Raw genomic sequence first — 23,907 nt, 5'->3', positions numbered from 1 at the left:
ATTAAATCTTTCTTGTTGAACAGCACTTGACCAAAAGATTAGTGTAATCAGCAGCAGCAATAGCAGAAAGTTATCATTTTAGGTGCGACTAATAGAATGAAGGCTTCATTATACTAGAGGCTATATAGAGAGGAAAGAGTAACGATTGCTACCTTGAAAAGATTATGTCCTAGAGGTGCATTTAGTCTTCAACACATTGTGATCATTTCTGTGTTGATTTAATAGAAAAATGCTAACCTTGTTTCCAGATCATAAAGGCTTCTAACGTTCTAAAATGTAATGATATGAATTCCCCCTTCTCCAAAGCTGTTATCATCAATTCCATAATTTTCTGCTTAGTTTTCACCACCATTGGTCTCATAGTAACAAAAGCGTTTTTCTTTAGGTGACTGAAAAAGAGCTGTAAAAGCACTATAAATTTCCCTTCTGTTCAGTAAATGACCAGTCTACATGCACAGATATAGTAAGATTTCCCTCCCCCCCCCAAGTCATACTTAGTCTCAACACATGATTTTTTAGGTGCCAGATTGTTCTTTCTTTGTAGAGTAGAATGGGATTTCTCTAAAGATTTTAGTTGGCTATGGTGCGGCTATGATTGCAGCCTTTTCATGACAGCAGCTGCGCTTTTTCAGTTCCCAAGCCTCTGAGGATTAATAAGCTGAACCAGAGTTCTTCATAGGCACCTCTGTGATGGTAATCAGGTTCACTGCTTCCATTACTCCCCCATGACAAGGCCTGTGAGCTGTCCTTCCCAGTCAAAGGACTTGAGTCATCACAATTCATGTGTGGTGTGTGCTTCTGTCCGTCCCTGGACAATGTCGCTTCTTTCAAACCATAGTGGGTGAGTGCTTCAGGCCCAACTGAGTTTCTTAATCATGTGGCAATAAGTGTCTCTTGACGCAATTTCTGGGTTTGAGGAGAACTTGGAAGTCCAAAGCAGGTTGTGATTTAGAGCAGTTATTTGCATGTTCAAATTTTGATGCAATCCAGAATCTAGCTTTCCAATGCCAACATCTGCTGTCCTGAGAAATTTGTGCTTGTTGCACTGTAAACTAAAAAGGACCAGGCTTCTTGTAAAAAATGTTTCATTACATATTTTTTTTAATATAAGACTAAGGAAGCAAAAATGAGACACTTCTTGTGTCCTGGAAACCCATTATCCTCCTGGAGTCAAGCTAAAATCCAATTGCTAGTTAAAACCTCTCATTCCCCTGCTTTGTAATGTAAACAGCTTAGCTTGACAGTAGAAGCATCAGTTATATGCAGAGTGTAAAGCAGATTTCTCTATTTGGTGTTCTTTTTGTGAAATATTTCCCTCTTTCTGTATATTGCTAAGGGGTGTTTTGAGATTACAGCTGTTTTCTAAACAAATTTTCTAACATGCTGTGTCAGTCTCCACTGATCTATGCAATGCTGGTGATTTTAGGTAAGTAAATTTTGAGCTGGCCTGGCTGCTGTGGGGCTTTTGCACAGCCTACAATGATCTTGGGACAGATGGAAATAGTGTGTGATGTGATCAGGGAGGAAGGCTTCCGAAGGGCAGGGCTACAGCAGCCTGTGGGAAGCAGAGGGGATTAAAATGATGCCAGAGGCAGAGTGAGAGGGATCATCTTACAGGGGCTTGAGGAAGGGCTGAGGTTACTCTGGGTCTTCCTCAAGAACTGCTGTTTTGCAACTTTTTTTTTTCTTTTTTTTTAATTCTCCTGTGGGTATTTTCCCTGTGTTATTGGTAAGCAGAATTATACTGTCTGTTGCTTACTACAGTGTTTACCAATGCAGCTAGTGTGCTTTAATGCTGATGTGAGAACCTCAGTATTATCTGATGTTTAAACTCTTTACATCTTATGCAGTCTGCTTTATATTGCAGCAAAATTTATGTCAGTGCTTGTGCTCAAAACTTCACTGTCTATATGATGCAACCCATTAATTGCCAAATAAAATATAACAAAGCTGGTCAGAACCAACACTTCTGTTCTTCTGAAGATGTCATGGAGAGCTTCTTCAGGTTGTGCCCATTTGTTCAGGTCTCTGGAAAGTGAAGGGAGAGCCAGGTAGCAGATATTAATGACTCTGTGTACTCTATTCAAAGCCCTAGCCAGGTGCTTGTGTTCCACAGCCTCTGCCATGAATGTTCCACTGTAAAAAAATGAATTATTTCCTTTTCTGTAAGAAAATTCAGGCAGTCTGTCAGATGGGAAGTTCTCTCAGTCTTCCTCAAGTTCAGTCTCCCAGTTTTGCATGACCAAATGTATCTTAAACAACATTCGGTATCTGTGGACCAGAGGTGGAGTTGAGTTTGGATTCATAAGAAGTTTGCATCTGAAAAGATATTTTTGAAGCGATTTGTCATTTTTTCCTAATCCATACGAGGAAGAGCTTCTGGCAGTTGTCAATGCCCGCACTAGTAAAATGAAGGAAGAGTCTAGCTCTATTATGTAAAATGTTCTAAGCAGTCAAAAAGCAGAGAAAGCATGATCCTAGTCTGGTACGCATTATGTGACCAGTATTTATGTCTGTAGCTGTCATGCCCAGCTGAGTCAGATGTGTCCAAATTACTTATCTCTGCAATTTAGTGCAGTCTTGTGAAGCACGGGATAAGGAATTGGCTGTGTGATCACACTCAAAGAGCTGTGGTTGGTGGCTTGATAGCCAAGTGGAGACCAGAGATGAGTGGTGTCCCTCAAGGGTCAGTGTTGGGACTGGCACTGTTCAAGATCTTTGTCAGAGACATGGACAGTAGGATTGAACACCCCCAGCAAGTCTGCTGATGACACCAAGCTGTGTGGTATGGTTGACACGCTGGAGGGAAGGAATGGGGTCCAAAGGGACCTTGACATGCTTGAGAGGTGGGCTTGTTCAACCTGTAAACAAGATGGCTCCAGGGAGACCTTGGAGCATCTTCTGGTGCCCAAAGGGGCTAACAGGAAGTTTTTGGCAGGGGCCTGTAGGCACAGGAAAAGGGGGAATGGCTTTAACCTGACAGAGGGGAGACTGAGATGAGCTCTTAGGCAAAAGTGCCTCACAGGCACCCTGTGAGGGTGGTGAGGCCCTGGCACAGGGTGCCCAGAGAAGCTGTGGCTGCCCCATCCCTGGCAGTGCTCAAGGCCAGGTTGGACACAGGGGCTTGGAGCAACCTGGTCTAGTGGAAGGTGTCCCTGGCCATGGCAGGGGGTTGGAACTGGATGGGCTTTAAGGTTCTGTCATGGGTTCAACAGGTTCCTTCCAAACCAAACCATTCCATATTTCAATGACTGCTACTTCCTCAAAGTCTGACACCTCAATGTCTTCTGGTTCCCCAGCACAGTCTGCTGGTTCATTTCTCTGTGGGCTTGTGCACTGCTGCTGTGGTAACAGGCCAACAGTGAGACCCACATGTCAGCATGCTAAATCTGCCTGTAAAGGTCTGGAGTCTGGTTTGGCTCTTCTGTGCAGGACAGCAGCCCAAATACGTGTCATTCAGCAATTCTGAGTACCTTTGTAAATGTAATTATACTGTCTACTGCTTGCCCAAGAAATTGCACTGGGGATGATATCCCCTCTCTGCTGTGCTGTGAGGTGGAGAATCTTTCAAGCACAAAAACGAATTTTGCAGAACGAGGACAGATAGAAAAAAGGAAGTCTTCCCTCCGTTTTGCTGCACAGAAAGGTATTTAAGAATAGGTTCCTCAGCTATAGCAAATAGCAAATAGCAAAACTAAGTGCATTGTTTTCCTCTTGAGTCCACCAAGTCTTCAATTTATCAGAGATCAAAGGCTCATGTCACTAGTACTCTCTGGTGGGCTCATCTTACCCTCAGGCTGGCTTGACCTGCTCCTAGAGACAGCACAGAAATCCTCGGGGTTTTGTGGAGCTGTGCTTACACCTAAATAAGCCAATCTTTCTGATGGAATCTCACAGCTACTATTGTTTTCCTTTTACTGGAAATTGCACTGGAGTGGAAAAAAAAGCAGCTTTGGCTTGTGACTTTGCTCCTCATTGGTCTTTCATTATGTGTGAAGGCACAATGTCAGTTTCAAAGACATTAGACGAGAACTTTTGTGTAACTTGGCAGCCTCAGAACTGTGAATCCTTCTCAGTGTCTCTTTTCTGAAGACTCTTGCCAACTTTTGAGGCAGCAGATAAAGAAAGTTGTAGATGTGTTGTGGATGTGTTGATTTAATCCAAATCTGTCTCATCTAACACTGTGTTTCCTGATTTTAAACTCTGGACTTAACAAAATAATTTCTATGGAAAAGAGTTCTACACAGATAATCCTTAAGAGGTGTAGAAAGAAGAGTCTTCTTCCTCATCTGGTGAAGCATAAGTGTTCATAGCTGAGGCCTGGGGTGGCTATAGAGGCCCAATTCCCCAGGTTTTCCCATATAAGTTGCTACAAACTTTCCAGAGTGTGGTAAGGACCACAGAATCTGCAGAGAGAAATATCTGGAGTTTAAACAGCAACACAGACCTCAACGTTTTCATACAGAGGTGTTGTGATTGGAGCCAGACAGTGCTTGGATAAGTGATACCAAGGCAGTTCTTCAATTGTATGTTCAGTCAATCTCAAAGAGTAAAAAGCATATTCATTATGTGATTTCCTTTTATATAACCTCCAGTGTTTAGTGAAGTGGTCTCAGCTTGGTCCCGGGCATGTAGAACACTTAAAAAGCAAATCATATGTAATGTTTTAGCTAGTCAATTACAAGTTAGGAGTTTAAATGTGAAGAAATGGTATAGCTTATATGGAAGCAGAATTTAGAAACAACCCCAAGCAGATTTCTTTTTGCAGACCACCATGGGGATATAAATGAGTCACAGAAAATTTCAGCCCCGAATGAGGTAAATAAACCTATGAATTTTAAAAATCCAATCAAACCAGCATGTGATAAATCAGCAAACCAGCAGAGCTAAAATAAACCACTGCACAGCCCTATGTCCTGTGGTTAAATGCGAAGTAAAATTCCCTAAAAAATCAAATTAACCAGTACAGCAGGATGGCTGGACTGTACAAACTCCTGTATTCATCTGTAACCGTGTTTTTAAAGATTGTGAAAGTCTTTGTAGCCTCTTGCGTGATTTGTGCCTGAGAAATATTTCCTTAAGTAGGAGGCTGGCTAGCAAGTAGGCAACTTCCAGAAAGTGGTGCAGTGCCAGAGGTACTCAGTCCTTAGGCAGCTGTGAACCTCCTCAAGCCTAGTAAATCCAGGTTGAAAAGTTCTAATCCACACTGACAGGGGATGTTGATACATTCCAGAGAATCCATGATGTGCAGATGCGATTGATTTGTTATAGAAGGTGTTGTGGAGCATGTTTTGATCTGCCACACTCAGCAAATGTGTGAAACCTTGCAGGATGGAGAGACAGACTCAAATATAACTTCCTCAGCAGAACTTCTTAAACATCTTAGTGGATGCCAAAATTTACTCAATCCATGCGAATGGCAAATCAAATCCTACAGCAATGTCCATCCACTGCTTAAGTTGGCAGGAATTCTACCTCTCATGAGGAGCCAAACTGCTACCAGGGGAGAGGTCAGCTCTTTTGCCATTGGATTTATACTGACTTTAGTAAGGTGACATGTGCTTGCCCAGGAAGTTTGTTTTTCTGACTGTTTTAACACTTGTGAAGTGTTTTGAAGAGACAAACAATTGCTTTAGTCTTCACTTGTTGCCATGGCCAGTCCAACTGTAAGCTTTGTAGCTGTGTTTTCTGCCAGAGATGTCAGCCTACAAGCAGACCTTTGTTCTAAGGCCCTCTTGAATGTGTTCTAAGTCTGTGATTTATTTTAAAATTATGTTGACCTTTTCTAGTATTTCAGCAAATTAATTTTTCCCTTTCTTTTTTTTTTTTTTTTTTTTTCTTATTACGGTAACTTCCAACTAGTGAATGGTGGGAAGACGAGAAAAGACTTCAATGATTTTTGAGATCATACTGGCATTCTGGTTTTGGTTGAGCTGGGTTGGCATGTGCTGGCATGGTACTTCTACTCAGCAGATGGCAGTGCCAGGAAATTTGTGCCTGTTAATGTCAGCCAGGACCCAACTGCTTCTCTCAGAGGATGTATGCAGGTGTTGATGTGTGAAGAGCTGTGAGGGAGCCACCTGCAGCCAGATCCCAAATGGCTTCCAACTGTCTAATTGCTGGCTGTGTTCCAGAGAAGTGAGTTGCTATGCGGACTCTGGGACCAGCTCTCGGTTGCTCCCAGTAGGATTGGCACTGGGGTCCCCATGTTGCTTCTCAGGCTTAAGATGAGTGAGTTATGAATATGCCACGGGGGACACCTCCCAGGGAAGGCAATGGCTGCTGGGAGCCATGTTATCAGGACAGGGATGGTTGGATGGGCCCCTGGAAGAGGCACCACTCGGCCCTTGATCAAGCACAGAGACAACAGTGGTGGTACATCCCTCTGACAGCTTCTCTCCGGGACCTCTCTTGCTTCCCCAGGAATTCCTGTTAGGCCCCAGCCTTTGCACAGTGCAAGGAGTGAGATAGATGCTGGGCACTCCTTGGCCATACTCTGGTTGCCTGGCAAAGGGGAGTGGCACACAGGGATCAGGGAGGGTGGATACTCCCTGATCATACTAGGAGCTCTTTTGGGGTGACCAGTCATTCCCTGACAACCTGGAATGTAACTGTTGTGCACCTGATGAAACTGACACGAAATTGAGACCACTGATGACTAAAGCCAACGATGTTATGACCCTAGAAATAGGGGTCCAGAGAGAGACCCTTTGAGCCCTTCTTGACCTCAGTGGCCTGTGACCCATTATCTCTCTCTGAGTGAAACACATCTTGGAACCCTTAAACTCTCAAGTTTACAGAATAGAGGGTTTGTCTACCTGGGCTGTTAGTGCTGCTGCTCACTGACACTCAGCCCTTTGCCTGTTGAGGAGTGCTGAGAAAGCTGATAGGAGTATTGTGGTATACTTTATTTTTCACATGCATATATCTGTGCATATATGCCTGTATATCTCTATTTTAGTGTGTTCTGTTATTTAGATTTTTGATTTTAATTGCATGTATGTTAGCTTCAATAATCAAGTGTTGCTTAGAAATCTTGTGATTCACTTTAAAAATTCAAGCTGCTGCTAAATGACTTTTTAATTCTTTAGATGATTATAATTGACCAGATCTGAGGCTAAGTCTGGATTTATCTGCACTCAGACTCTTCTCCAAGAGGAAGTTTAGCAAGCGCAGGGGTCCAGTCTGAATCTCATTACTCAATGGAAATGTCTCCCTTATTCCTTTGTATGTTCTGTTTCTGTACACATTATGTCACTCTAAATCTGTAAGAATCATTGCCAGCTCTGACACAATCTCTCTTACACGTAATAGATTGCCATTGAATTCTGTTTATCACGCATATATAAATTTATATTAAAATTACTTTTGCTCCTATTTCTGATGTGATTCTTTTAGTGACCCTGACCACCAGTTTTATGACAACATCTATATTGTCTCTGTTGACAGTGACCATAGCTAACAAACACAGAGCAAGTGAGAACATGTTGAACATTCTGTGGTGAGCCCAGGTAGGGCAAATTTTGCTTGTGTAAAGATTGGCTGGCTGAGGTGTCCTTAGACAGTCCTCTGGCAAGTAACAGGAGCAGAACTGCACAGCTAGTCATTACCTGAGGTGAGGAGAAAGGACACAGTTTGTCTTTCATTTGTTTGAGGATGCTTCGTAAAGGCAGGTTTGTCCTGATCCACAGCAGATCAATGACTCACCAGTAAGACAGGATAGAGGAACGTGGTTGCTGCTGGCTTTTATGATCTGGGGCAAGAGAGGTGCTTGCCATAATGGTTAAGGAAGGGGAGTTAAAAATGACAGAGTTCAAATGACCTGGCAGACCTAGACTTAGCAAAGCAGGTCTGTATTTTGGCTCCTTAGTTTCCATCAGAAGAAGCTGTGAGGGACACTCACTCTTCCCTTCTTAAAGACTGAATGGATGTGTATATATGCATTTGGGAATTTTTAGCCATGCTATAACAAGCGTTTCCTACCATCCAGTCACCTCCAACCATACTTTTTACAAAGGCGTGTAGTGATGGGACACTGAAAGAGGATAGATTTCGATTAGACATGAGGCAGAAGCTCTTCCCTGTGAGGGTGGTGAGGCCCTGGCACAGGGTGCCCAGAGGAGCTGTGAATGCCCCATCCCTGGCAGTGCTCAAGGCCCGGTTGGACGGGGCTTGGAGCAACCTGGTCTAGTGGAAGGTGTCCCTGTCATGGCAGGGGCTAGAACTGTATGAGCTTTAAGGTTCCTTTCAACCCAAACCAGCCTGCGATCCTGTGATTCTGTGATACTGTGAGCCCAGGGTTCAAGCCCTGGACAGATTCTCCCTGTGGGACCAGCACTGCTGTTAGTGGTGATGGGAAACCTAAAGGAATGGTCTTCAAGTTACAAAACTTGTGGGAGTTTGAATAAGATTTTCCCATAACTTGTAACTCCAGGAAGACTGAGCAGTGCACCCACATTTCTTTGCATCCATGAAAGCTAGAAAAGAATCTCTTCCCCAACAGAAGGTTGAGGTGTCCTCAACATAAGAAGGACATGGAGCTGTTGGAGCAAGTCCAGAGGAGGACCACAAGGATCATCAGGGGACTGGAGCACCTCCTGTTTATGAAGACAGGCTGAGAAAGTTGGGGCTGTTCAGCCTGGAGAAGAGAAGGCTGCAGGGAGCCCTCATAGCAGCCTTCCAGTATCAGAAGGGTGCCTACAAGGATGCTGGAGAGGGTTTCTTCCTTAGGGACTGTAGCGACAGGACAAGGGGGAATGGGTTTAAAGTTAAAGAGAGGAAATTCTAGCTAGATTTAAGGAAGAAGTTCTTTACTGTGGGGGTGGTGAGGCACGGGAATAGGTTGTCCAAGCGAGCTGTGGATGCTCCATCCCTGGTGTCATGGGTTCAGCAGTAGCTCATGCTCTGCCAGGGAGGAGGGAGAGATAGGGCGCCTGGTCTGGGCTAGTCGGGGAGGTATTCCATACCACAGCACGTCCTGCTCGGGGAGGGGACTGGAAGCTGGCCGGGAGGGAAGGAGTTAACACGCCGGGCTGGGCTCGGGGAGGCAACGGGAAGCTCTCTCTGGGGCTTCCGGCTGCTGGCCTCGTGGCGGCGGGTGGTATCGTATTCTCTCTCCCTGTTTGTCCCCTCTAACATTGCTTTGTTATTGGTACCGGTAGTTATTTCTGTTATACCTTGATTGCTGGACTGATTTTACCTCGATCCGTGGGAGTTGTATCCCTCCGGCTCTCCTTCCCATCCCTCCGGGAGTGGGAAGGCGGGGGGGGGGGGGGGGGGGGGGGGGGGGGGGAAGGGAAACAAATGGGGAACTGTGCAGATTTAGTTTAAACCGTTTTTATCTCAATCCGTGGGGGCTACATTCTTTGGATTCTCCTTCCTAACTCTCCGGGAGTTGGGGGACTTGATTTAAACCACGACACCTGGCAGTATTCAAGGACAGATTGAATGGAGTCTTGGGTGACATGATTTAGTGTGTGGTCTCCCTGTCCATGGCAGAGGGTTTGGAACTAGATAATCTTAAGGTCCTTTCCAACCTAAACTAGTCTATAATTCTGTAATGATCTCCGGAGGTGTCTATTAGCACGCATGATCCATAGACGTTTCTGGCTGTGGATGCAAGCAGAAATTCTAGACTCACTGCCTGTACACCTCCAACCTCTCTGAAAAGTGTACCAGCAGAATTAACCACAGAAAAGACACTGAAATTGTCTTGGCAAAATGGCTTGGTATTTTCTTGACGTTACCTTAAAGGACTGTCTGTCATTTAAAATAGAAGCCCTTTTTATCCTAGACTGAAGCAGCAGGACTGATATTTGTGAAAAGTGACAGTGCTCAGTACCACAGTCCTTTGCTCTCTGCTCAGACGGGCTGCTTTGCAGTTGTGGGCGATTCTGGTAGGAAATAGGTGGCACCAGCAGAATAAGGAAGCTGGTCAGGCACATCTTCCTAGTGCATTTTCAAATTTACAAGTCATGTTTTTGAAAACTTTTGAGAGATTATACAGGATTTAGAAATAACTAAAGCATTTGCCTGGGATATTTTGACCCTCTGGGCAAGCATGACATGGGCCAGTGTTTCCAGCCTTTAATTGCATGATATTATTTTTAATATAACATGTTTACTGTTCTGTGAGGGAAACAGTTGGAAAATATTTTTTAAATTGCTTGTGTGCCATTTGCAGAACTAATTTTGTTCCAATTTTGAAGCTGTGAAATTGTCAGGGAATTTAATTCTTCTAAAGGCCATTTACTATTCTTAAATGCCAATATTCACACTTTTTCAGTAGTGAAAGTCTTCCACGTGGTTGATGATTTTGTGCTCCTTATGTGATCTGCTAAAGCCTTAATGGGAGGAGTTTGAACATAGAGGAGGTGGAACCACTTCATAATTTCTCTCTCCAGCCTTGGCTTTTGTCATTTGCATGCACAGATGGGAAAGATGAGCTCTGCCTGTTTTGTCTGTAGTGGCCCCAAAGGTACCAGAATGCTGATGAATTTCAGGGGTGAGCTGGTTGAAACAGGGATTTCTTTCTAGTGAGAAGTTTCCATTGTGACATTTCCACATATTTTTGACTCTTACGCAAGGGGGAAATGGCACATTTCTCTTGCAACCTAAAAATATACCACTGATGCAAGTTTCTCCTCATTTCCAGCAGCCTCCCTGAAGTAAGCTGGAAACCCCAGAGCCCCTACCTCTTAGGCAGTTAGCTGGAAAGCAGTCTGGAGGGCTGGCATATTCTCTCTAGCTCCTGAAAAGCTACCTCATAGGAAAACTTTGGCCACTGGGGCCAGGAATGACCCCTGCATATTCCAATTAGACAGCACAGTCCAAAGGCTGTGAGAGAGCTATGCCTTGAGCAATGTCCTGGGTTGGCTAAATGAGCAGCTGATGAGATGTGAGGACAGAGAGTAGACTTTCCCAGTGAAGTTAAAGGTTGATATTCCTCAAGGTGATTTTAAGAGAGTGATTTAGGCTTCTCTCTTATGAGGCCCCAAACACCTTTTACCATGGTGGTAAGCAGGGGGGAGGACAGGCATTTGCAGGACTTCTGTGAGCACCCTTTCATTTTAGTGATCTGCTGTCTAGCAAAATGTGTAAATTCTGGGATCTTTAACATTTCTGCTGCAGTTTCACAGGTGTGGTCACAGGGTCACTTGAAATGTAGAGGTGATTTTTCCATTTTGCATCTTCATAGAATCTCAGACTGGCTTGGGCTGGAAGGGACCTTAAAGCTCATCCAGTTCCAACCGCTTGCCACTGGCAGGGACACCTTCCACTAGACCAGGTTGCTCCAAGCCCTGTCCAGCCTGGCCTTGAGCACTGCCAGGGATGGGGCAGCCACAGCTTCTCTGGGCAACCTGTGCCAGGGCCTCACCACCCTCACAGGGAAGAACTGCCTAAGAGCTCATCCCAGTCTCCCCTCTGCCCTGGTAGAGCCATTCCTCCTTGTCCTGCCCCTAAAGGCCCTTGTCAAAAGTCCTCCAGATTTCTTGTCAGCCCCTGTATCTTGTGGGCCCTGGAAGCTGCTTGAAGGCCTCTCAGGAGTCTTCTCTTGAAAAGGACCAGCTCTCTCAGTCTGGTTTTTTTTTTTCTTTGATTCTCTTCCTGGGGCCAGACACTGATATGGAAGAGATTTTTCTCGTAGCTCTTGGCATATTTTACCTGTTGTGCCTGGAATGGTAACCTCTCATAGAAACAGTCCATCCTTTTCCAGCCTCTCTTTCTCAAATTCTGAACCATCTGGAAGGAAGCTGAGTCTGTGCAGGCAGCAGCCAGAATCACTAAGCAGTGTTATCCATGCTGTATCTTGTTGTATGGTCTCATATTAGGGCTGCTTGTGACATTTGTTTCTGAAGCAAACATTTCTACACCCACCCCTGTTTTTGTTTGTTTATGTAAATTACAGTACTTGGCGACTTAATTGCTATGGGGTTTATGAGACAGCATTAAGGACTATCCTAATTGTGGGCTTGTCCCCTTCCTATTTCTGGATACATTTTGAAATTGTAATTGTATGTATTTAATTTTTGTAACTCGGTGTAATGAAATTATGAATTAAGATGAAAGAAGCAGAGAAAATCTAGCTCTGCATCAATACAGAGCTGTTTCTAGCAACCAGCTTTGTCTTCAGAATCTTTCTGGCAGTTTGGGTTTTCATAGCAGTGATCCTGGGGAAATGCTCACAAGTAGGTGCCATGCTATTGTACCTCTTATTTTCAAGTGAATTTCCAACCTTTGTTAATGCAGAATTTTGCTTCTTATCAAGGGTACAAGATTAGGATTGGGAATTGGTGAGTGGAGAGTGGGGTCCTACAGGAACATTTGAGCTAACCCACCTACAACTGTGAATTGTGGGCAACCTACACAACCTACCCATCTTAATATCAGAACCGCCTTTACAGTGGATTAGAGAAAGTTGCTTTGCTATGACACACAGGGATTTGTGGCAAATAAGTGATTGGAGCCATTTAGAAACATGAACATTTGGATGGTAGGTCTTGCTCACTGCAGAACAGCATCCTAGATATTGGTGTTATGGGCAGCAGAAAACTGAATCCTTAGTTAGGAAATAAGCTGTCAGAAAAAATATGCCTCTTCACTGACTTTGTGTCACGAAACAAGTGATTTAGGATGGCTGAAAGAATGACTATCAAAGGTATTAACAAGAGCAATTTTAATACTATTTATACAGGCATGACTTCACAGAATTTGATGACAAGTTTCACTCTGACATACTGCAAGGATGAAGCGTACAAAGGAAAATTGAGGTAAAATCGAGCTAAAGAGGATTGGTACAGAGGCTGAAGACACAACGGATAAGGGAGACTCCTGTTGAGTCAGGGGATTCAGAACAGACCTCCTTGTTTGCTAAATCCCTGACAGAGCCTCTGTGTGCCTTAGTCTCAGACTTGGTCAATGGCTCATGTCTAATAGAATATGTAAAGGAAAATTGAGGTAGAATCAAACTGAAAGGATTTTTATAGAGACCAGAGGTGAAAAGGGCAATAGAGATCCTTATGTTGAGTCATGTGGTTCAGGCTGGACTCCCTTGCTTTTGAAACTCCTGACACTAGTCTGGCCTAGGTGCAGCTAGATCTAGTCTTAGTCTCAGACTTGGACAACAGTTTATGTCTAATGGAAGAAATATAGGGAATAAGAAAATCCTCTCTTTGAGTCACGAGGTTCAGAATAGATCCTCTTCCTTTCCAAACTCCTGAAGTAGCCTAGGTGTGGCTGGGTCTAGTTGTAGTCTAAGATTTGGACAACAATATACATCTAAAAAGTTACAAGCATCATTTAGCAGTACCTTGCAGTTTTAAGGTGGATCTTATAATGTGAGCTGACCAAAGCTCCAGGTTGTGGATTAGGCATATTTATGTTACCCAACCACATTTCTGCACCTACTTTGCAGCTGGCTCTACGCAACTGTGAAAACTGCATCTTTTTCAGCAGTTCTAGTGAATCAGTTCTGCTTTTTTCCTGATTTTCTATGCAGGATCCAGCCTTTCATTGTGTAATTAAATCCACGAGCATGAAAAGCAGCAGATGGGTTTGCCAATTCACAAAACATTTGTTTCATTTGGTAAATGTCTCAGTTAATTTTACCCGTTTATATATACCTTTCCTGTTTTATCTTTTTCTTCCTATTTTATCTGATTCACTGTGGAAATGAAATGCTGTTCTAAAACACTTGGTAACATAAACAACAAATTAAATCTGCACATGAAATCAAACTTGCTCTTCCCGTCTCCCCTCAAATAAAGAAGACTGTGTGATTGATTCAGAAAACAGGATTTTTCTGTATATAGATTAAGATATATAAACTGAAAACCAAAATGTTTGTTACAGGTTTGTCAGTCAGGCTTTTCCTTCAGAGAAAAAAAGATTCCAAAGCTTTTCAGGATTATCTGAATGATTCACAGTGTTATAACAGCATTATTAGCTCACAGCACTCTTATGTGTGGAGCGGAAGGATATCTGGTTTACAGGGATACCCGTTTAAGGCCTATTCAGCACAAGAGACACATTCAAGAGGTAAGAAAAGTTATAAACAAATGGATACATAAGCCTTAATAAGTTGGCCAGAGTTTTAGGTCTGTGACAGACAGGTCTATGCAAGAGCATCTTGAATCCCCTAGGAAAAAGTAAGTTTATTATGCGATACTAAAGTGGGCTTGTAGAACTGTGCAAGCTTACTATGGGAACGTGTGGGAATCTTTCTCACCTTTTTCTCCAGGTCTTGCTGCCCTTTCCAGGATGCCCCTCTATCAATGAGTCAAACCCTCAGATTTTCTATGATTTTCTTTTGACCTTTTACACATTTGCAGATGCGTGAAAAACGTATGCGTGGTAATTATACTCACTAATTAAAGTGTCCACATATTTTCTTTTTCTTTGGTTCAGCTGGCCTTAGGGATGTTGCTGGGCATTTTAGGGTCACCTGATATGATGGTTTGTTTCAGGAGGATGGGGTGGTAGAAATGGTAAGCTAGAGGTAGAGCCAAAGCTGTTAGTTCTCAAGGTGGGAGCGACTGTGCTTTTTCTATGGGTCTTTTCTCACTTCAGCACCCTCACTCTGACTGACAAGAGCCATAGTAGGTCTATTCACTTCACATGGCAGATGACCTGGACCAAGCCCATCCACTCCCTGCATCTTCTGCATCTTCCTCGTGTAGATTGAACGCATTTGAGCCCAGACCTCATCGTGGACAGAGGCTGAGAAACTAAAATGTCCAGTTTATTTCCAGTATTTCTACTTCTAGTGTGTTCTATGTTTAGTGGGATGGAAATGAGTCATATTTTGCTTGAAGTTCAAACAGGAGAATTTTATACATTGCCTAATGCCAAATTGGCCAGTAAACCATGTTAATTAGGATTGTTAGGGAAATTTTATTTTATTGATTAAAAGTCCCACAGCTGCAAGAAACGTAACCAGTGATTGATCGTATATTTCACCTAGTTTCCCATTCAGAATTAAAAAGAAGGTGATGGTTTGGATTGCTAATGGGACATAGGTCTTTACTTCAAATGACCTCCTTTATGCTACAGCTGGCTAGTTTTTTTTTTGGCAGAGTGAAATGACAGGTCCAAACCATGGCTAGTTTAGGGCTTCTTCTAATGCAATTCTCCAGCAGCATAAAACGATCTGAATTCCCTTTGTGTTTCTGCTCCATCTTTAGGGACTCTTGTGTCTCATGAAATTTAGGGGATGTACCAGGACAAACTAAGCTGAACATTGCTGAAAGCAGAAGCCGAAGATTCAGCCGGGACAGCTACTTATAGGCTATTTTGTCGGAGGAACCCAGAATCAAGAGGACGACTCAATATGAGTTACACGTCTTGTTCCCCTTTATTGATCACAATCGTCTATATTTATACAGTTATTGATAGCTCACGTGCTACTAAACACTCTTCCATTGGCTACATTAGTCTGTCCACATGCCTATCTATACATAGCTATTGGCTGAGCTAGAATTTCCATGTTAGTCTCTGCGTCTGCTTACAATGGCTCAGTGTATTATACTTTGATACGTACACAGTAACTGGCTGTATTAAGAGCTGGCTGTATTAGTGGATACATGTACAGTGTAGCACACAGCAACTAAGATACAATTTGGTTACATTAAGTGTATGAGATTCTGGTCTCCAAAACTTGCTAACAGTTCACTATTGTGTCTTAACACATCCCAGTTTCTTCTCATCTTGCTTGCACTGCTACTTTTGCTTCTTTACCCACAGCTTTGTTCATCCTTGGTTCGTGTCAAGCTCCGTGTAGGCACTTGCTGACTTAGGATTGTGGCCTGCACTCTCCATAAACGCCATTTTCTGATGCTAAGACATTGGGATTGGGCACAAGATGCCCACTGCTTTGCAGCCAGTCCACAACAGTTCACTGTCACTCAGTTTCAAGCCTGGGTTGTGCAAGTCAAAATCAGGGATTATTCAGCCCTTCATAATTCGCATGCCCACACTCCATCAGCCATTGTTCCACACTACTTGAGTTTACCAGTCCTGTGAAATAGACTAACTCGTGAAGAATGGGACCTTGGCCACTGCTGTGCACGGGTACTTTTTTAACCTCCACATGGAATTTTTTGTAGCTCTCCAAACACGCAACAGCAAACAGAGTGGTCCTGCCTTTTCAGCTAACATTGCTATTTTTTTATCTGCTAACTAAATATTGATTTATTCCTGGTAATTTCTGTAAGATATTACGCACTGTAGTGATGTTAAAGGAAGGCATACTCTTGCTCCTTTAAGGTCTAGGGGTGTGAATAGACAGAGGAGAGAGGTTCACAGAGAGAGCAGAGAAAGAATGGGGCAGCAGGAGTAAAGACGTCACCATATGCATTAATTAGAAACGACTGGACACACAGGAATTGGCAGAAGAGGTTGGGGCAGTCTAGCAGACGCTTTCAATACCTTAACGGTGTGGTGTGAGATCACTCACATATGTACTTTGATAGAAGTCTGATAGAGGGCTACAAATAGCCCCAGAAAATGGCTTGATTCCAAGATCCTTGTACAAAAAAAGGAGTGTGAAAATGAATGAATTGCACCATAGAAATACATTTGCAGTACTGAAATGCCGATCCAAATGCTGGCACATTAGTGATGACAGTGTTCAGTAGCTGAGTGGAGAAACAATGATACTAAACATTCCTGGAGGGGTACCTGGTTTCCTGTTGTTTGTCTTGCATTTGACTGTCATATGCAAAAATTACCAGTCTGCAGCGTTCTGATAGGAATTTTGTGTTGCCAAACAAACACATTAATGATGCATCTTCGCCTTAGGTAGCTCCTAAAGATGGGAAAAAAGACAAAAGGAAGATCCAGGAGAGATTTGGTGGGTTGCTTATTGTTTAGAGGAGATGCATTCTCAGAATTTGTGAGAAGATATATATGAACTTCTGGTTTTCCTTCTTAGAATGCTAGTAATGAAAGTTTAGCTTCTTCTGCGACATGAGTGTATATATTTTTATTTACTGATTTATTCTTCACAGGCTGCAAACCCAGAGCAATATGACATATTGCCTGATGTATGTCCAAAACAGAAGGAAGACAGTGATGATATTGCAAAAATGGAGGAATTATGTCCTTCTGTTTCTTCAGATGATGCACAGCAGGCTGTTCCAGGTCAGAGTGAGGTGGTACATAGTTATACATCTGTAATTCTAGAAACTGAAGAGTGTTCTCCGGCTGCAGAAGCTGAGAAGACTAGTTCCAGTTCAGCTGATCAGACTACTCGTGATGTGCCTGTTAGTCCTTCAAGTTACAGGGCACTGTGTGGTGTTGAGAACTGTGCTCACAAAGATCAGCCTTGTTCCCGATGATGATAAACTGCCACCACTTCTGCTTGCAGTGGGTGAAAAAGGAAAAGGTAAACTTTGAGAAAATTTAGCAAGATGTCTGAATACAAATTTGTGTGTATATCGTTTGTATTTAGTACAGTTCTAGTAATTAATTTGTTTGCTGCACATTGGATTGTTGGATAATTGAACATGCATTATTAACAAGACCAGTGTATTATCAAAAGAATGCTTGATCACTTCAATGCATTATAATACTGACTGCTCATTGATAGTAACTAACAGTACTGGAGTATGGGTAAGGAGACTGCATGCAGAATTAGTCAGTAATTGCCAAATGAATGATAGCCCTAATTCTACCTTTATTGTAAGTTACCGGTTTATTTTTATACGTTGCTGGAATCTCAGGCTAAGGTGTTCATTGGTTAATCGGTAGCTGTTGTAAGTCTGAGAATAATTACCACTCTCTTAAGGCAGGAGGATGGGACAGTCTTTTTCATATGCTATGATCTGCAGTTCTTTTTTTGGGTGGTTGGTTGACATGTTGAACTAAGTTGGGTGTTAATTCATTTAGATCCTCTAGTGGAAGAACATCCATCGCATGGAGGATTCCTGTTTTTTTTGCCAACTTTTCAGAAACTTATTGATCAGATTCTACCAGATCACCCTTTTCTTTTCGGTGTTCTCGTCCATAAGGTGGAAATACCCTGGGCAAAAGTTTTTCCTATCTGTTTAATGTTGAGACTGGGAGCAGAATATGGGGGTAAGTTTCTTAACACTTTAAAATACCTGTATAAGTATAAAATTCCCTTTGGAAAATACATGGGTTTTAGACAAGTGAAATATTTAAAATCCTCTTTGCAGTATTTTATATTACACTTGTATAAGACTTATGTTTCATCCATGGGAGCCACCTGCTGAGACACTTGAGAATTTACATTGTCCTGCTAGATTCCCTTGATCTAATTTTGTTTCTTCAGCCAATAAGAAAGCTGAAAAACCAAAACTGACAGTAGTAAAGTACCAAAATCTATGACTTTTGTTGTCATGGGAGAAAGCTTTGAAGGAAAGTTCACAGGCCCAGTTTATGGTTCTGGCAAATTCATTTCTCTGAATTACTGAAATTCACCATGTTGGCAAAACATTACTGCTTCATACGATGAATGCAGTTCATTACTTAAAAGGCTAACTTAGTAATTAATACGTTTAAAATCTCTAGGCCCGTGAAAATGCAGGAGGCATTCTTTCCAAGTGAGGTGGTGGAGAGCATGTAAACGTGCACCACCAGATGTTGTGCCCATAGGAATTACTTTCCACACTCTGTTGCAGGCTGATGTGAGTGCTTTCTGCTTTTTTGTGAATCAGCAAGAGTCATACTGACTCTGCTCCAGGCTTACCAAAGGAAAGTGTTGATGTAGTTTCCCATGACCTTGAAGAATTTATAAAGCTAGCTTGAGGAAGACCTGACTGGAGATACCATCCTAAACACCTTCTAAAGTAGCTTGTGTGCCTGGCTTGAATAACACAGGCAGATGATTTAGCAGTATAAGTGCTGTTTCATACCCTGTGGCACTTGTGGTGCTCGTGATTTAGAGGACAAGAGTTCAGAAAAGGTGCAGCCAGCAGCAGTTGCTTAAGGGCAGTGAATTTCAAAAATGTATCATATACAACCTTCCTGAGCTGAATGCATTTTTGATAAATAAGCTTGCCATTCTAGAAGCTGAGTCCATAAGTATGTATCACTTGCTTGTTTATAGATTTCTTGAGTCAGTAGTATATTTCTGCTGGGCTGGTTTCTGTCTCCACATTGGCAGGGCTAGTAGCTTCTCTGTTGGTATTCTTTCTCTTGAGAAACTACTTGTCTTTTTTTTTTTTTTTACCCATTTTGCATTGTGATCTTACAGTTTTGAGTTTACTCTGCCACTTGTTTTGGTTTCATACTGTGGTCTGTGATTTTTTGCATTTCGTTGCCTTCCCTAGGTTCCTTCTCCATGCGTTTCACACTGCAGCCATGGGACTTCAAAGCATGTTACTTTGTATGAACATCCTCACTCACTCTATTCTTGATGATCAATGCTAAGTGGCACCTCACTTTGTATTATAGCATTAACACAAACGCAGATGTTAACCCGTATGGTATTCTTATTCAAGCAGCTATAGACCCTTTGCAATGTCTACAGAAGTTGGTGACCCAAAGACTGAACCTGGGATGTTTCCACCCAGATCATCAATTGCAAGAAACATAGCTGACAAAACATATGAAAGCAGCAACAAGTCTCTGCCACAAAATTACTGCCACTAGGAGAGTGGTTCCATGCAGTGACGCTGCAGTAGGATTTAACCTTGGGTGGGGAAAAGTTGGGGACAGGGAAGCAGGGGCTCTGGGTCCTTTGGCTGATCAGGTACTGAGATTAAGAAACAGGGGCTATAGCTGAAAATAAATACTTGGATTAGCAAGTTTTACAGTTGCTGATGGGTAAACATGACCTCTTCTTTTTTTTGTGCCCTGACTGTAGCATACCCCACTCCTGTAGTAAGTTTCAGGCACCGGAAGCCACTCTTTGGTGAGATTGGACCCACAATTATGAATCTGCTTGTTGTGAGTAAATGTTTTATTTCTGTTGTAATTTAGATTATGTAAGTTATTGTCAAAACTCTGTTCTTGAAAGCAGAATTATTTTTGCCAAAGTAAAAAGGCTGTTATTTTTCTTCTCCATACGTGACTTGAAATTTATCAGCTTAGGTAAGAAGTGAGTTAGAAAAGCCACATCTCTCATGTTCTGTTGCTGTGTATTAGTTCTGGTAGTAAAAATGGCTTTAAATGAATTAAAAAAATGTTGACATTGACACTGGAGTGTAGTGATAGTTGTTCATTTGCATTTTTGTCTTACAAACATTGGTTTGGTGCAGGTAGTCTAGTCTTAATTCTGAAATCTTTCTTCACATTTTCAAAACATTTGAGAGGTACATGCTGTGGTCTGACTGTAATAGTAATTACTTTGTCACACAAACTTAGTCTTACCACAGTTAACCAGTCTGACTGTCTTATGCAAAGAAGTTTTTGGCAAAATCATCAGACTAAACCAAGTCTGGAATTTGTGCCATTCCCTGAGGAGGCTTTTCTTCTGTTACCCAAATAATTTGATTTAAACTTTAAGTAAGCCTGTACTCCTGACCACAGACCCTCCTCTTCTGATAATTGCATGGAATTTATCTTCAGCACCATGATGAAAAATCCTGCAAGGCTGTGGGAGAAACTGTGCATGTATTATTTAGGTGATCACTAAATCCTCTTCTCAGAGTCTGGAGGCCATTAGAGCAGAGATGAAACTGCAGTCTTTGGTTCCTCTTTCCTATTTGCCACTGTTGTTGTGTCATTACATAAGGTATCAGGGGAGTTGCACCATCTGAAAAAGTGTGTGTCAATGAAGGACTCTTACACTTTCATTCCATGAGCCGGCTCTCTGCCTGATTGGTGAAGTGCCAGTACCAGTGTGGCATCTTCAGCATGCTACAGAAATTCTACAATTACTGGAGGCTGTTCAGCTACCTGAAGAAGTAGCTGTTATGTACTGTAAAGGACATCAACAAGGTGACTCTGATCAGGAAATTGGAAATAATTTGGCCAATTTTGAAGCCAAACGAGCAGTTGAACAATCACAGATCATGTCCTTAATCCGTGATGGCAAACTTAACAATTGAAAAATCTAAACCTAGGTATTCAAAAGAGGATAAAAATTGATTGAGGATCCAAAAGGATAGGAAAATAAAGAGGATTGGGTAGTAGTTCAGATCCTTTTCTTCTCTGTCATACCTTATCTTTTTTGAGAGAAGCTGGAAATACAGCCCTGAAAATGTAGTTTTTGGTGGTATATGTTGAAATTAATCTACTGGTAACTGTGATACTGGGATATAATCAGATTGCTTTTGGACATCAGAATGAGCAGCATGGGACACACAGTACGTATGACCCTGTAGACCCTTTGGAGATGTTGCTTGTCTTTCTCTTCAAGACCTATTGGTCATGATTGACCTCAAAACCCTGCCGGTCTTCAAATGCTATTTTGTCACCTCATGCTAGCCAAAATACTCTTTACCAAGAAGCTGCACTTTGTGTTGTCTTATTAATACAGAAAGTGTTAAAATATCAACATTAATATATTTTCCCTATAGGTTGAGTACTTAGCTGGATCTGGAGCTCACCTTTTTCCACAGAAGTATCTGAATGAATTGGACAACGGTCTGATCCCTGTGATTCATGCTGGAATGTCAGATCCTACAAGTCTACCATTGAAAATGGAGTTAATATTTTTCATTATTGAGCATCTGGTTTGATTAGGTCGATTACAAGCAATACTCTGATTTGCTAGATCTGAACACCAAAGCTACAATGCTACAAACTAAAAATCTTAACGTTTTAAACCTGTTATGTCTTAATAGATTTTCAAATTGTTTTTTAAACCCTCAAATCCTCTCTGGTTACTTTACCACAAAAGACAACTTGTTTGTAATGTTTCCTTAGGTTCTGAAAGTTTACACTTAATACATGTGCAAAAGAGGGCAGGTTTTATTACCTTTTTACACAGCTGTAGCATTTACTGTGTGTAGTGTAACTTTAAGCTATACTGTCTTGCCCCTTAAGCTCAGATAAATGCATTACAGAAAATTGCTGTGGCTACACCTTATCTCTGCAGCATCTGCTTTTCCATGTGCAAGTGAGCTAAAACACTGAAGTAAAAGCTGGCACAAAACTCTTTTCTTGTCATTTGAGATTTGAATGTGAGATGCTCTGTAGCTGACTGCAGATGTCATATGTGGGCACCTTCTGACAGTGGTTTGTGGCCTGCATGAGGAGGAATTTCACAGATATGTTTATGAAGACTTTGTAGTTGAAGTCCTTCATGTCAGGATGCTATGCTGGTGCTTTAGGAACATAGGCTCTGAATTAATTTTTTTTTTTTTATAGATCAGCTGATTTCTTTCTATCATTTATAAGGATTTGCCTAACTCAAATGGATGCAATTTTTATAAATACTACTTTTTTCTTTACTCTGTGTTCGGGGCTCCTGAAAATTTGACCTTTCGAGGATTACTAAAAAAACCAGATTACCCTTGAGTAATCTATATGTAGCAATAAATCAGACAAGAATTCTGCAGTGTGTTTTCTGCTCGATCTACTGCATTGCCACTTCTTAATAGCCATCTTTACTTTCAGGGAAAATAGAATTATTAAGTGTGGATTTTCATTAACAGATTGATTTTTAGTATACCTGAGGTTCTTGCATAGGATGTATTTTTGATACTGGGTCATTAAGATCTATTTATATAGTTGTGATATATATGTGACTTGTACTGAGGTTCAGACAACTGTAGTGGGGTTTGGTAACTGTCACACAGCTGTTCATTAGGAACAGAACCAAAATTAAATACAAACAAGATCTATATTGTTTTCAGTAAAAATTCTGGTACAGTTTTCTAAGGAGAGTATTGAATCTTTGATGCCTTGTTGATGCTAATAAGGGGATATTTTATGTTTTTGTATCAAAAACAATTTATAACTTAACCTAATCTGCTTTGCTGTTATCTATGCTTTAAAATACTGGTTTTAGAAAGGTTCAGGGTTCACAATCTTGCCCTGGAGGAAGCTGAGGCTGCAGTCAAGCTGATTATTGCAACCTCTGCAGACAAACTGCAGCTCTGGGGAAGATCTGAAGACCACACCAGAAACAAAACCTCTCCCAGCATGAAAAGAAGCAATATCCAGGCAGTTAAGGAGAGGCTGGGGGCGGCCAGGCCAGGGGGACAATGTCCGTCCTGAGGGGATACATAAGGCAGCTGCCTCCTGCTGCTCGCTCTGTACTAACCTCTTTCAAGTAGTGCCGCGGCCAGGTGGAGGGGAGAAAACACCGATACGATGTAGGTTCACAAAATGCTCCGTTTATTGATTACAAGGCTGCTCTTAATATACTGTCTTACACGCGATCACGCATTACTTGATTGGCTGCTTCGCTTTGCTCACGAGGGATACACACTCCCCTTTACCTCTCCTGATTGGTTTCACACCTTCGCTTCAGCTTAGCGTTACATCATGCTTCTGCAATTAGTGGCATCTTGTTATTGCATTCCTGTTTTGCTGATCTTGACACTTCTTTTAACCTGGGGTCAGAAGTTCACTTTCTCACAGCTTGCTGTAGGCCTGTTCAAGCACCCATGCTCGACCCCCAACAAAGTAGTGATCAATAAAGTTCGCTAAAATGCTTGATACCTTACATGTTAGTTTTGTTGTGTTGTGTTTTTTTTTTTAATAATAAAGACCACTTTTTTGGGGGCAGTATCCTGTCTTTGAATGCTTTTTTTCCCCAGAAAGCTACATAGAATCATAGATTGGGTTGAAAGGGATATTAAAGCTCATTCAGTTCTAATCGCCTGCCACAGGCTGGGACACCTTCCACTAGACCAGGTTGCTCCAAGCCCTGGCCAACCTGGCCTTGACACTGCCAGTGTTATAAAAATTTTCCGCAAACCGGGTTTTGTCCCAGTCGATTTTATTTACAATTGATTAGAAATTTAAAAGAGGCAATAAGTAAAACAGCGC

At 42.0% G+C, this 23,907-nt stretch overlaps 1 protein-coding gene across 21 annotated transcripts; it reads left to right on the top strand.

Moving 5' to 3' along the window:
• Positions 1 to 9,057: 9,057 nt before the first annotated feature.
• LOC115947489 (zinc finger FYVE domain-containing protein 16-like) lies at positions 9,058 to 22,880 on the top strand. Of its 21 annotated transcripts, none has more exons than XR_004550611.1 (8): positions 9,070 to 9,100; positions 12,695 to 12,770; positions 13,852 to 14,037; positions 14,569 to 14,749; positions 15,183 to 17,383; positions 17,949 to 18,075; positions 19,829 to 19,911; positions 21,486 to 22,880. XR_004550611.1 is itself a non-coding variant. In XM_034073263.1 (8 exons), exons 4-8 carry the CDS (start codon positions 16,811 to 16,813, stop codon positions 21,645 to 21,647), a joined length of 675 nt encoding a protein of 224 aa, XP_033929154.1. In that variant the 5' UTR covers positions 9,070 to 9,100; positions 12,695 to 12,770; positions 13,852 to 14,037; positions 15,183 to 16,810; the 3' UTR covers positions 21,648 to 22,880. The 21 variants fall into 21 exon arrangements, 14 of the variants coding, with proteins under 14 accessions (XP_033929158.1, XP_033929154.1, XP_033929150.1 ...); XR_004550614.1 differs by having other exon boundaries at positions 14,569 to 15,332; positions 17,007 to 17,383; XR_004550612.1 differs by having other exon boundaries at positions 14,569 to 16,849; positions 17,007 to 17,383.
• Positions 22,881 to 23,907: the final 1,027 nt, after the last annotated feature.

Source organism: Melopsittacus undulatus, chromosome Z (assembly GCF_012275295.1).
Source record: "Melopsittacus undulatus isolate bMelUnd1 chromosome Z, bMelUnd1.mat.Z, whole genome shotgun sequence".
Lineage (NCBI taxonomy): Eukaryota > Metazoa > Chordata > Aves > Psittaciformes > Psittaculidae > Melopsittacus > Melopsittacus undulatus.
This window is presented reverse-complemented; position numbering and strand designations above follow the sequence as displayed.

What these genes read in the sequence shown, in the direction of transcription:
- LOC115947489 (XM_034073254.1), top strand. Translation starts at nt 13,915, where the DNA reads ATGATTCACAGTGTTATAACAGCATTATTAGCTCACAGCACTCTTATG. An exon ending in ACAAGAGACACATTCAAGAG is followed by an intron (nt 14,038 to 17,181) that starts GTAAGAAAAGTT and finishes CTGTAATTCTAG; the next exon opens with AAACTGAAGAGTGTTCTCCG. An exon ending in ACTGGGAGCAGAATATGGGG is followed by an intron (nt 18,076 to 19,828) that starts GTAAGTTTCTTA and finishes CCCTGACTGTAG; the next exon opens with CATACCCCACTCCTGTAGTA.